Raw genomic sequence first — 12791 nt, 5'->3', positions numbered from 1 at the left:
GCACTGTAAACACACAGCAATGGGAATCCAGGGATAGTCCCTGTTTAGCCTCACTGTTAGCACTTAGCTTAGCGCTCTGAGCTCCAGCCATGCCCCCCCTCTCTTTGCAGTTACTCCCCAGGGAGGTGAGCCATCAGCCCCATTCAGCAGCCCCTGATTATCCCCATGGAGCTCTGATCTACTGGTTTATTTGAGTTAGATAGCATATCACGTCGGCCAGTGGCTAGCATCAGGCCTTAAGATAACCCCACTGATGGACTGTGTGTGCGTGTGCATGTGATAGCTACAGTGCCACAGCCCAGGGTGTGTTAACTATGGTGACTAAGAGGCTTCCTTTCCTCTCCTCCTCACCCTGTTCTCTGATGATGGGAATCAACAGTGACAGTAACAAAGATCTCTCTGCTTATGATAGACAGATGGATATCCTGCAGGAAAATGCATTATAGTTTGGTCACACTTTATTTGGATAGTCCGGATGATCCATCTGCTCATACTATCAACAAAATATGTTTGCTAAGGTTACGGTTAGGGTTAGGTTTAGAATAAGGGTTAGGTAAGGGTTAAGGCTAGGGTTAGGGTAAGGGTAAAGTTTAGGGTTAGGAACAGGGTTAAGGTTAGTAGATGGTTGGTTTAAATGTTACTTATAGTCTGTAGATAGTCTGTAGAGAATCTACAAATTATGTGAAGTTAATTCGATCATGGCGTTAAAACCTTGAGATCTTCAGTAAAACTAAATCAATGTAATGTAAAACCTTATTTTTAGATAGGAATGTCATCACTAGTGTAAGGGTTAACACTCCCGCTATACTGTATAGGAACACTGTGGAAATATCAGAGAACCATCGACCCATCAAACTCTGCAAGAGAAAGGAATTAGCTTTGAAAAATCTAAAGCATGGCTCAGACATTTCCAGACATGGAAGTGTTCCTCTAGCGAAGAGAGATGGAGAACATGGCTTAACAGTTACATATAACTCACAGCTATAAATAAAACTGCTTGTCTTGATCTGGGTCAGAATGTGGGTTATGGAACAACTGATTTACATGGGTTTATAGAGAGAGGGCCAGTCAGATTAACTCTGTAGAATATTTGCTTGTATTATTGCTAAACTGTCCTAAAATAGGCCTCCTGTAGCTCAGTTGGTAGAGCATGGCACTTGCAACGCCAGGGTTGTGGGTTCGATTCCCATGGGGGGCCAGTATGAAAAATGTATACACTCACTAACTGTAGGTTGCTCTGGATAAGAGCATCTGCTAAATGACTAAAATGTAAATGTAAATATATTATCTATTATAACGTTACATCATAGACAAACTGTCCCTCTAGTACATTGGCAAGGAGCCACTAGTATGACAGTAGCACATGTACCCTCATTCTGTCATCACAGCTCATGTCAGGTTTTTGAAAATACACACAAAAACAATAAGAAAGTCTGCTGTGATAATATTTAGATTATCTTAGTATAATTTTGCTGTGTGTCATTGGACGGGAGCCGTACTGAAGCCATACATGTTTATGATGGATCCGCACAGACACTGAGAGAAAGGTTTCAGAGTACTAGAGCTAGGGCTAGCATATCAGAGGACCTTGAATGTTGTTCAGCACAACACAGTGCTATGTTGCTGATTGTTCTCCCTCTTGGAAAATCCTGAACTCTTTCACCTCTTTTAGAGTGGAGGAGAAACATTGGCTGATGGTTATTGAGAGGAAAGTTCACGGAGAATCAGCTTTCTGAACTCCAGTTCATTCAGCCAGGGATGATGTGTGTGTTTGAAGTGTGTGATCATAAAGGGATGAAGATGCTTTGGAGGAGTGCGTTCAATCAGACATGATTGACTTTGATGGAGAGTTTGACTTTACAGACTGTGTTTTCAGAGAGGGGGTGATGTTATTTTTGAAGTGTGAGTGAATCAGGAATGATTTTGCTTTGATGGATTTCATCCTTCACTCCTCTTAACAGAGACAACCTAACATGGAGCTTTACTAACACCCCAAAGCCTGAGGGCAGAAAGGTTAATACACTCTCTGTCAGCTTCCTGCTTCCCCTGTTTGTCTCCTGGCCTCTAGAGGTCAGCTGTGTTCCCCTTTTGCCTTAGTTTTTCCTCATGTGTCCTAATTAGCTTATCTATGTCACCTGTGCCTTGTTTCCCCTTGAGTATTTTAGCTGTGTGTTTTCCCCTTGTTTCTCACTTGGTTATTGCGTCCTGACTGTGTGTCTCCTGCTTTGCCTCACCGTGTCTGTCCTAGTAAGTTGTTGAAGTTATCTTTAGTTTGTTTTTCTCCCTCGTGGAGTTGTTTTGTTTTGCCTCCTGTTTTGGAATATTAAATCTACTTGCCTGGAGTATTGCCTTGGGTGTTTCATTTGGGTCCTACAACATTTCCTCTGTGGCTAAGGGGTAGTACCCCCAGCTCTACACATCTGAGACCGGAGTTCTAACCCGGCTTGTGACAGAATAACCAAGTCAATCATGGACCCAGAAACACTCAGTTCCCAGGACCTGTTGGCGGTGATCATTCGACATGAGGCTTCTTTCCAGCGCCATGAAGCCGTTCTCAGCCGACAAGAGGAGCTGATGGCTAGACATTCTCAACTCCTGGCCGAAATGATGAGTTCCCTTCACCAGCTCTTTGAACGCCTCCTTGGTTCTCCCCCTTCCCCCGGTCACCTCCCAGTGACGACAGGCCTTCTCGGTTGGCGGAGCCCCGACTACCACCTCCCAAGCCCTTTTCTGGGGATCCAAGCTCTTGTCAGGGTTTCCTCACCCAATGCTCCCTCACCTTCGAGCTCCAACCCTCAAGTTTTCCCACAGACCGTTCCAAGATTGCCTACCTCATTACCCTTCTTTCAGACAAGGCGCTCGCCTGGGCCTCTGCGGTGTGGCAGTCCCAGGAGGCCTGTTGTGACTCCCACGCTGCATTTGTAGAAGAATTCAAGCGGGTGTTCGATCATCCTGTCAGTGGGCGGGAGGCTTCCAAGCGCCTACTGTCTCTCCGTCAGGGCCCCCGAAGCACGGCAGATTTTGCCATTGAGTTCCGAACCATAGCAGCAAGGAGCGGATGGAATGATGAAGCGCTGAGGGTCTGCTTTCAGGGAGGGTTATCTGAGCCCCTTCAAGATGAGTTAGCCACCCGTGAACCAGCTGAAGATCTCGAGTCCTCATAGCCTTGGCCATCCGCCTGGACAATCGTCTAAGAGAGCGGAGAACGGCTCGCCGTCAGGTGTCTCAGTCCCAAGTTCCTCTGAGCAGCTCTGTTTCTCCTGTTTGGACTCCGTCATTCAGAGCTGCCCCGGCTCCTGAACTGCCCCAAGATTCCCCGGAGAGCATGCAGTTAGGCCGTTCCAGGCTTTCTTCCAACGAAAGGGAACGTCGCATGAGGGAGCCGTCGGGTGCCTCTACTGCGGGGTTGCCGGCCACTTCCGCTCCACTTGCCCCGAGCTTTGGGAAACGCCTGTCCCCGCCCAGCTACAGGAGGGTTGTGATGGGGAAAATTAGAGCTCCTCCTACTAACGCGGTCCTAGCTATTCCAGCCACTCTGTCCTGGGAGGGCCACCAGCATCGGGTCCAGGCTATGATCGATTCCGGTGCCGCAGGTGATTTTATGGATGTAACCTTGGCTAAGGAACTTAAGATCCCTACCCAACTACTTCCTCAACCCCAGGCAGTTACAGCCTTAGATGGCCGACCTCTGGAACCAGGAAAAGTTACTGAGGCGACTCAGTCCCTGCGACTTACCATCTCTCAACACCAGCAGGAGGAGACCTTCTATCTCATTGACTCTCCCGAGTATCCTATTATCCTGGGTCACCCTTGGCTATGCAGACATAATCCCCAGATCGACTGGCCTACTGGCACCATTCTTAGCTGGGGTCCCACTTGCCAACTCACCTGCATGCTTCAGAGTTCCTCAGCCCCTAGTACCCAGTTTCAAGAGTCTGTTGACGTCTCCCGAGTCCCCAGTGTTTACCATCGGTTCAAAACAGTGTTCAGCAAGGCCCGGGCTACTGCCTTACCGCCTCATCGCACTTATGACTGTGCCATTGATCTACTCCCTGGGTGCTGCCCTCCTAGAGGTCGGATCTTTTCCTTGTCCTCCCCCGAGCACGCAGCTATGGACACTTACATTAAGGAGTCCTTGGCAGCCGGCCTCATCTATGCCTCTACTTCCCCAGCTGGGGCGGGCTTCTTTTTTGTTGAAAAGAAAGACGGGGGTCTGAGGCCTTGTATTGATTACCGGGGACTCAACAAGATCACGGTTCGGAATCGATACCCTCTTCCTCTCATGGCCACTGCTTTTGAGCTGCTTCAAGGGGCTTCCATTTTTACTAAGCTGGATCTCCGCAATGCTTACCATCTCGTGCGGATCCGGCCAGGAGACGAATGGAAGACGGCGTTCAACACGCCCACGGGACACTATGAATATCGGGTGATGCCGTTCGGGCTCACCAATGCCCCCGCAGTATTCCAAGCCCTGATTAATGATGTTCTCCGGGATATGCTTAATCTGTTCGTCTTCGTGTACCTGGACGATATCCTCATCTTCTCGAGGTCACTGAAGGAGCATGAGGGGCATGTTAGCCGGGTTCTCCAGAGGCTCCTTGACAATCACCTCTACGTTAAGCCTGAGAAGTGTGAATTTCATGTTTCTCAGACTCAGTTTCTTGGGTTTATTGTCACTCCCGGGCACCTAGAGATGGATCCCAAGAAGGTCAAGGCGGTCCACGATTGGCCCACACCTGCCACGGTCAAGGAGGTTCCAACGGTTCATTGGCTTTTCTAACTTCTATCGGAAGTTCATCAAGAATTTCAGCTCGGTGGTAGCCCCCTTGACGACGCTTACCAAGGGAGGAGGGACCAAGATTCACTGGGGTCCGGAAGCAGCAGGGGCCTTCGAGGATCTCAAGCGCCGCTTCACTTCTGCTCCGATTCTGGTGACCCCTGACCCAGAGAGACCTTTCGTGGTGGAGGTGGACGCCTCAGAGGTGGGGGGTGGGAGCCGTCCTGTCACAGAGGGGTGCGGATGGGAGATTACACCCTTGTGCCTTCATGTCTCGCCGCCTGTCTGAGGCCGAGCGCAACTACCACGTGGGGGATCTAGAGTTGCTTGCGGTTAAACTGGCCTTGGAAGAGTGGCGCCATTGGCTTGAGGGGCTCAGCACCCTTTCCAGGTTCTCACAGACCACAAGAACCTGGAATATCTCCAACAGGCTAAGCGGATGAACCCTCGGCAAGCGCGATGGTCCCTTTTCTTTAATCGATTCCAGTTCATCCTGACTTACCGACCTGGCACCAAGAACGTCAAGCCGGATGCTCTGTCTCGAGTCTATTCTCCCGAGGTACAAGAGAAGCCCTTGGCATCGATTATTCCGAGGTCTAGGATCGTCGCACCTCTTCAGTGGGAACTAGAAAGAGGGGTACGAGAAGCTCTTGCCCATGAGCCCGATCCAGGCGGTGGTCCTGCCGGTCGCCTGTACGTTCCTCTCTCGGTTCGGGGCCCGCGTCTTGCAGTGGGGTCATGAGTCGCCCTTGACATGCCATCCTGGCAGTGCTCGCACACTGGAGTTCCTCCGACGGCGGTTTTGGTGGCCGTCCATCAAGAAGGACGTGCAGGTCTACGTTGAGGCCTGCCCTGTGTGCAACCAGGGAAAAGTCGACACGCCAGCGACCCCAGGGACTGCTCCATCCCTTACCTGTTCCTCGAAGGCCATGGTCACACCTTTCGCTGGACTTTGTTACGGGACTTCCTCTATCCCAGGGCAACACCGTCATCCTTGTGGTGGTAGACCGTTTCTCTAAGGCTGCCCGGTTTATTCCCCTGCCCAAGCTGCCCTCGGCTAAGGAGACTGCTGAGCTCCTCATGAACCATGTCTTCCGGATATTTGGCATTCCCCTGGACGTGGTCTCTGACCGAGGTCCCCAATTCTCGTCCCGGTTTTGGGGGGCCTTCTGCAGGCTTATTGGGGCCACAGCCAGCCTATCGTCAGGATTCCATCCAGAGTCTAATGGCCAAACGGAACGGATTAATCAGGATCTGGAGACCACCCTGCGGTGTATGGCGGCCAGTAATCCCACGTCTTGGGCCACCTATATCATTTGGGCTGAATATGCCCACAACACCCTCCAGTCCTCAGCCACCGGATTGTCCCCCTTCGAATGCCAGTTCGGTTACAACCCTCCTTTGTTTCCAGAGGAAGAGGCGCAAGTTGGTGTTCCCTCGGCCCAGCGCTTTGTCCAACGCTGTAGGCGGACCTGGAAGAAGGCCAGGTGTACCCTCCTTCGGACCTCCCAGAGATACCAAAGTCAGGCTAATCGCCACCGCCGGACGGCCCCTAGTTTCCGAGCTGGTCAGAGAGTTTGGTTGGCCACTAAGAACTTGCCCCTCCGGGTCGAATCCAAGAAGCTTTCCCAGAGATACATCGCCCTTTCCGCATTTCTAGAAAGGTTAACCCTGTGTCGTATCGTTTAGTTCTGCCTCGCTCCCTTAGAGTTAACCCCACTTTCCATGTTTCACTCCTTAAACCTGTCTTGTCTTCTCCTTTTGCCCCCCACACAGACCCCCGCCACCTTCCAGGATCATAGACGGCCAGCCAGCCTACACAGTCCGCCGGATACTGGACTCCCGGAGGGTCCAGAACTCTCTGCAGTATCTGGTGGACTGGGAGGGCTACGGGCCAGAGGAGCGCTCCTGGGTTCCAGCCAGGGACATCCTGGACCCAGGGTTGATCCGAGATTTTCGCACCCTGGGGCCAGGGTGTTCTGGAAGGAACGTCAGGAGTCGTTCCTAGAGGAGGGGGTCCTGTCAGCTTCCTGCTTCCCCTGTTTGTCTCCTGGCCTCTAGAGGTCAGCTGTGTTCCCTTTGCCTTAGTTTTTCCTCATGTGTCCTAATTAGCTTATCTATGTCACCTGTGCCTTGTTTCCCCTTGAGTATTTTAGCTGTGTGTTTTCCCCTTGTTTCTCACTTGGTTATTGCGTCCTGACTGTGTGTCTCCTGCTTTGCCTCACCGTGTCTGTCCTAGTAAGTTGTTGAAGTTATCTTTAGTTTGTTTTTCTCCCCTCGTGGAGTTGTTTTGTTTTGCCTCCTGTTTTGGAATATTAAATCTACTTGCCTGGAGTATTGCCTTGGGTGTTTCATTTGGGTCCTACAACATTTCCTCTGTGGCTAAGGGGTAGTACCCCCAGCTCTACACATCTGAGACCGGAGTTCTAACCCGGCTTGTGACACTCTCAGAGCCATTCTGGGGCTTTCACTGCAAAATGGTTTGGTGAGGTTTTACCGAACTCTGGTGCATTTACACCCTTAGTTCAGTTCGTTTGGACTGGTATGAACATTCTATCCGCACTCGGGAGCGCACTTAACAACGCACCGTGGTTCGCTCAAAAAGGGTGGTCTCGGTCAGATTAAATTCGTACCGTGGTGCGGTTCGCTGCTGGTGAGAACGCAGTCCATTCCAAACATAGGAAAATAACCAGAGTCGCGCATTATTTATTATTGGTTGTTTGACTGAGATCTCTGAACCATTCCGTGAGTTGCAGCACATTTATGAGCGCATCCGTTATTAGGGCAGACATGGGCTATAGCGGGGATATAGGCTACTGAATATAGCCTATTCACACAGCAGTTAGAGCGGCTATTGTGCTGTTTCCTCCCGCATGTTGTTGGAAGACCAAAGCGAAAGTAATATTAAGATTGGGACACACAGGTGATGCTTCATGATAATTATAAATGAATTTAACATGAGCATTTTTGTCCAATAAACAAATGACTTGCACGGGCGCATGGTTTTGTTTAGGAATTTTTGTTTGTTTGACATTTGGCAATGTAGAACCAACTAAACAAATGAGAAAAATACAATGTAACAAATAGTCTGATTTAAACATATGTGTGAAAACGCCCTTATTCACAAATGACTGGACATGAGACAGAACCTTAACAACAGCCAGATTTGTACAGAGGCTGTATACAGAGATCAGCAAACTATCCACAGTGTTAACACCAAATGTCCCATGAAAACAACATCTAATGTGGATTGTCAATGGAATGGGATTGTCCTGGAACCTTTGATGCCAATATGGCATCTGATAACATTCTGAATATATTAGTTTTGCTGAATTACATGGCACACGTTTTCAACTGGCATGAAGCAATGCAAGATGCAGAGCTGAACATGCATATTTCTACAGGCCAAATTGCTAAATAAATAGTGTTTCAGACAGATATTATTCCTATTCAATTTATGTACTACAATGTATTTATGTTGGAAACTATCAACATGTAAAGGAGCATATATTTTCAGCCATGCTGGGTTTGTAAGAGACTCAGCCAGGGCAGGAGGTTGGGGTTAGGGGGTGAGAGTTGGAATTGGGGTGAGGGGGTTTGTATGGGGGTTAGAGTAGTGAATGTGAACTAGTGAGTTTGTGTTGGAGTTTGGGTTTTAGGGGTTAGGCGTTAGATCAGGGTTTGGTGGTCAGGGTTGAAGTAGGGGTTGCACTGGGGTTTGCACAGACATCAGGAGGTTAGAGTCAGAGTAAAGCTTGTAATGAGGTTTGTATGGGTGGTTTGGGAGTTTGCGTTACTGTAGGGCTTTTGTTAGAGTTGAAACTTTAGTTTTGCTTTGGAGCTAAAATGGGTTTTTAAGGAGCCAAAGCTTCCCTTTGGGGACTCAAAACAAACACAGTCTCTAGTTTACCCAACACTAAAGACACTGACACACACAGAGAACCACAGCTACCCCAGGCCCAGAACCAGACCTAGGCCCAGACCCAGGCCCAGACCCAGGCCCAGACCCAGACCCAAACCCAGGACCAGACGCAGGCCCAGACCCAGGCCAGGCCCAGACCCAGGCCCAGACCCAGGCCCAGACCCAGGCCCAGACCCAGACCCAGGCCCAGACCCAGACATAGGGGTGATATACACACATGGCAGACCGAGCTGCATACTTCTATGAAGAACTTCATGATATACATGTACTAATTATTTATTTCTGTATAAATATAGAACTCTATAAAGTACATGTGTATTTAAATTTGTTTTAATGTTTGCATATTCATCATCACCACTATAAATGCTTCAGAATTTTAACATGTTAACAGTGTGTAAATTAGATGTACCTTACTGTAGAGACAAAAGCCAATATAGAGTTGTCATACAGTGATGGCTAAAGAGACTGTATGTAGAGTTGTTGTAGTTTTATAGCATGATAAACACAACACAACAGTATGGACCCCCGACATCTCTCTGTTTTCAAGTGATCTTTCACGCCTCATATATTTTAACACAGGGGCCAAGGGAGCCTTTATCGTTGTACATGTGTGTATGTGTGTTCTGATAGCAGTTGTGTTCCCTAAGGTCGAACTCACAGGAGCCGAAAAATAAAAAGTGAAGTAAGAGAAAACTAAAACAATCAAAAAGAGAGGGAAGAAGAGAGAGATAGAAGTCAGAACAATCATCTAGACAGTGGGCCAGAGAACGGCTAATTTACGGGTAATTCACCGCAGCTGAGGATAAAAAATACTGCAGGTAGCTGGTGTTCACATAGAGGAGTAATTGAAATAGCTGGCATGATGATAGAGAAACAGCTCCTGTGTGTGTTGCACTGCTGCATATATTATGTTCTACCTCTGTTGTAGATATCATGTTCCCTCTTTGTAGATCTGCCGGTAATTTCTTGGTTAGAGCATGTTGCCAACAACCCATGCCAACCTAAAGTTAGATCGCTGGTACCCAAAATGTTGGTTCAGGACCTACTGGTGGGTCATAGCTAGTTAATCCTCCCAGCTAAAGAATCTATTAAAACTAGTAGAATCCATTTTATGTGGTTAAGTCATATATTGAACATGATTCTTTAATTTGTCCTAAATAAAAGCCATCATTTTGCCATCAGTGCATCAGCATGTCATTATTGTACCATAGATCCTAGTCTCTTACCTTTGTAGGTGAGTTTGACTCTGGGTACATTCTGTTTGACACTTTCTCCAGAAGGCAGGAGGACCAGCAGTACTATCCCCAGAAGCAGCAGCCCTGGGTGGGCTAGAGACAGCCTAATCCTCCCCTGACTTCCAGCAGAGCTCCCGGACAGCCTCTCACCCTGGCTCCTCTCCCCAGGATCAGGATTTCTTCCTCCAGTCTTCATGATGAGAGAGTGGAGGTATTCCTCTCTCTTCCACTACTGTTTCTCAACAGTCTTGAAAGGAGGAGGAAAGTAATGTCAGAAATTAAAGAGTTAAGGGAGGTCTCTCTCTTCTCTTGCTCCCCCTCTCTCTCCCTCTCTCTCTCCCTCTCTATCCCTGCATGGGTGTATTCAGCTGTTTCTACATGGTACCTATAGGCATGCATGTCCTCTGTACCAGGCCTACATCAGCTGTTGCCTGTCCCTGCCTCTCCTTTTGTGTCCATCTAAATCTGTTTGCCCAAAACAAAAGGTCAGGCCAACAAAAACAGCCGTCGTCTTTCACACATCCATCCTTCTTTCTAAACTCTCTCTCTCCTCGCTTCTCTCCCGCTCTCCTTCTCTATCTGTCTCTTTCTTTCTCATGCTAAACACATTTAATTATGTATATATGTAGGACCTAAATTTGAGCCAGTTTGCTACAGCAGGAAAATAATCCTGCAGCAACAGGAAATGTGAATTATTATGCGGATTATAAATAATCAACCTTTTTTGTAGGGGTTGATAAATGTTTCGTTAGGGCAAATCAAGTCTGACATTTTTTTATGAAAAAACTTTATAAGCCTTTTTAAACTTTGAATACACTACAAGTTTGCATTTCCTGTAGTGCAGGAAAATTCCTGCAACAACATGATGATCAAATTAAGATATGGCATCTGTACCTAAATGCCAAAATTATTCTAGCCCATGGTTCTGCATTAGGCTGATGACCCAGTCTCAACAATTCCTTTGTCTTCTGTTATAAATTTTCTAAGTCCAGTCTGTCTCTTAATGCTACATCAGAGCGCTGTTAAGACCATGTTTATACCAATAATACTGCCGTTAGACAGGACAGGATGGATAGAGAGTACAGCAAAGTGTTTAGGGGCAGCCTACGGTAAGAGGACATTGACTTATTGGTCATTATTTAATCAGTAGAGGTTCAGAGGTGACACTAGGGGTGAGACTAAGGGTGACACAAGTGGAGAGACCTGTAGGGCTGAGTAACTAATAACACTGCAGTGTCATGAACTCTCATAACATCTGTTATTTCCTTGCAGTGATACATCCCAACACATCCCGCATATCCCATCTAGTAAATGATTAACTAACCAATCACAAAAGAATGCAGATCCTCCCCTCTCTCACCGTCTCTCTTTCACTACATCCCTCTCTCTCCTCACTCTAGCTCTCTCTCTGCCCCCCACACAGATAACATATGTCAGCCTGTCTAGGTTGAACATAAATAATGTCAGACTAAATGAATTAATCGGATTAATTCTACATAGACACATTCTACAACAGAAAACAAGTGAGAGAGAGATCGAGAGAGAGAGAGAGAGAGAGAGAGAGAGAGAGAGAGAGAGAGAGAGAGAGAGAGAGAGAGAGAGAGAGAGAGAGAGAGAGAGAGAGAGAGAGAGAGAGAGAGAGAGAGAGAGAGAGATACACCATATCACCCCTGTTTAGACAAACAGGAATCAGAGCTGAGGCAGTACAACAAGCTCTCACAGTCTCACGTCAGAATTAGATGTTCATCCATTTAAAAGTTGTTCCAAACGTCAAGTTTAAAAAGTGTTTAAGGTTACGTTTAGGCATTCACTCCAAACTTTTAAGGTTAGGGTTAAGTTTAGACATTAACTCAGAAATCTTAAGGTTAGGCATTAGCTGTGAATGGTTAAGGTAAGGGTTAAGGTTTGGGAGAGGCTTAAAACAAAAATAAAAAACAACAACTTTCTATGCTTGATTGGAACCAGAGTATGTGAGCGTGCCCAATTAGACTGGAGCGCGGAGCGAGATTCCCAAAGGCTGAATAGTCGGCCTTCTCACCCGCTCCAATTTCGCTCCAGTAGCGCTCCAGTAGTGCTCACATCACGAGCTCAGGGCATGCCCGGCCCAGCATGCATTTGTAGTCTACTTGTGTACTGCTATAGCCCCTTGCTTTAGCTACTGTCATGGAGTTCGCTAAATATTTTCATAAAGAAACTGATAGAACACACAGGTACTAAATCAAGGTGACTTACAAAGATGAGGACCAAGAGCAAGAGAGGGAGTGCGGTGATGTAGTGTCCACAACTAAATAATCATTGTGAAATCTGAAAAGACATGTATACCGAAAGCATGATGGTGTACTTACTATGTGCACATGCTAAAAGAAAGGAACGAGGAGCGTAGATAACTAAGTGTGCCATTGTAGCAAAGTATTTCTAAACAAAAAATCTGATCTCTTAAACATTTCCTTCATTTTTGTTCTACATTTTTTACATTTTAGTAGTTCAGCAGACTGTCTTATCCAGAGTGACCTACGAATGCATATCCGATTATCTATATAATAGGCCATAATTGATTTTGGCCAAATAGGCCTGGCATATTCCCATGTTCAAGGAGATTTCCGTTTTGATTGGGTTATTAGGCCTGCTCTCCAGGCACCATCTCATGAGCCTAAAGCCACAGACTGGCCAAACTCGTGTTTCTAAAAATGAATTCTAAAAATGAATTCAAAGGCACTAATATAAGTATTTCATTCTAAGTATGTCACAGCCTATATGCACAATTTATAGACTATAATGATTTAATACAACAAAATGTTGTTTAAATGCTGAGCGTTTTATGTCCCTACCAGCCTATTGTGTTGCACTGCAAATGCTT

General features: G+C 47.0%; 1 protein-coding gene across 1 annotated transcript in view; it reads right to left on the bottom strand.

Moving 5' to 3' along the window:
* The window catches only part of LOC121531351 (semaphorin-3D-like), a 110328-nt gene that overhangs the window by 83913 nt on the left and 13624 nt on the right, over positions 1–12791 (bottom strand). The window contains exon 2 of the mRNA XM_041836588.2: positions 9926–10181. Coding sequence (XP_041692522.1) covers positions 9926–10130 — 205 coding nt within the window. The 5' untranslated portion in view covers positions 10131–10181. The remainder of the gene's footprint in view (positions 1–9925; positions 10182–12791) is intronic.

This window comes from Coregonus clupeaformis, chromosome 19 (assembly GCF_020615455.1).
Source record: "Coregonus clupeaformis isolate EN_2021a chromosome 19, ASM2061545v1, whole genome shotgun sequence".
NCBI classification, from domain to species: Eukaryota; Metazoa; Chordata; class Actinopteri; order Salmoniformes; family Salmonidae; genus Coregonus; species Coregonus clupeaformis.
Note: the sequence above shows the minus strand (reverse complement) of the source record. Positions and strands in the feature narration are given on the sequence as shown.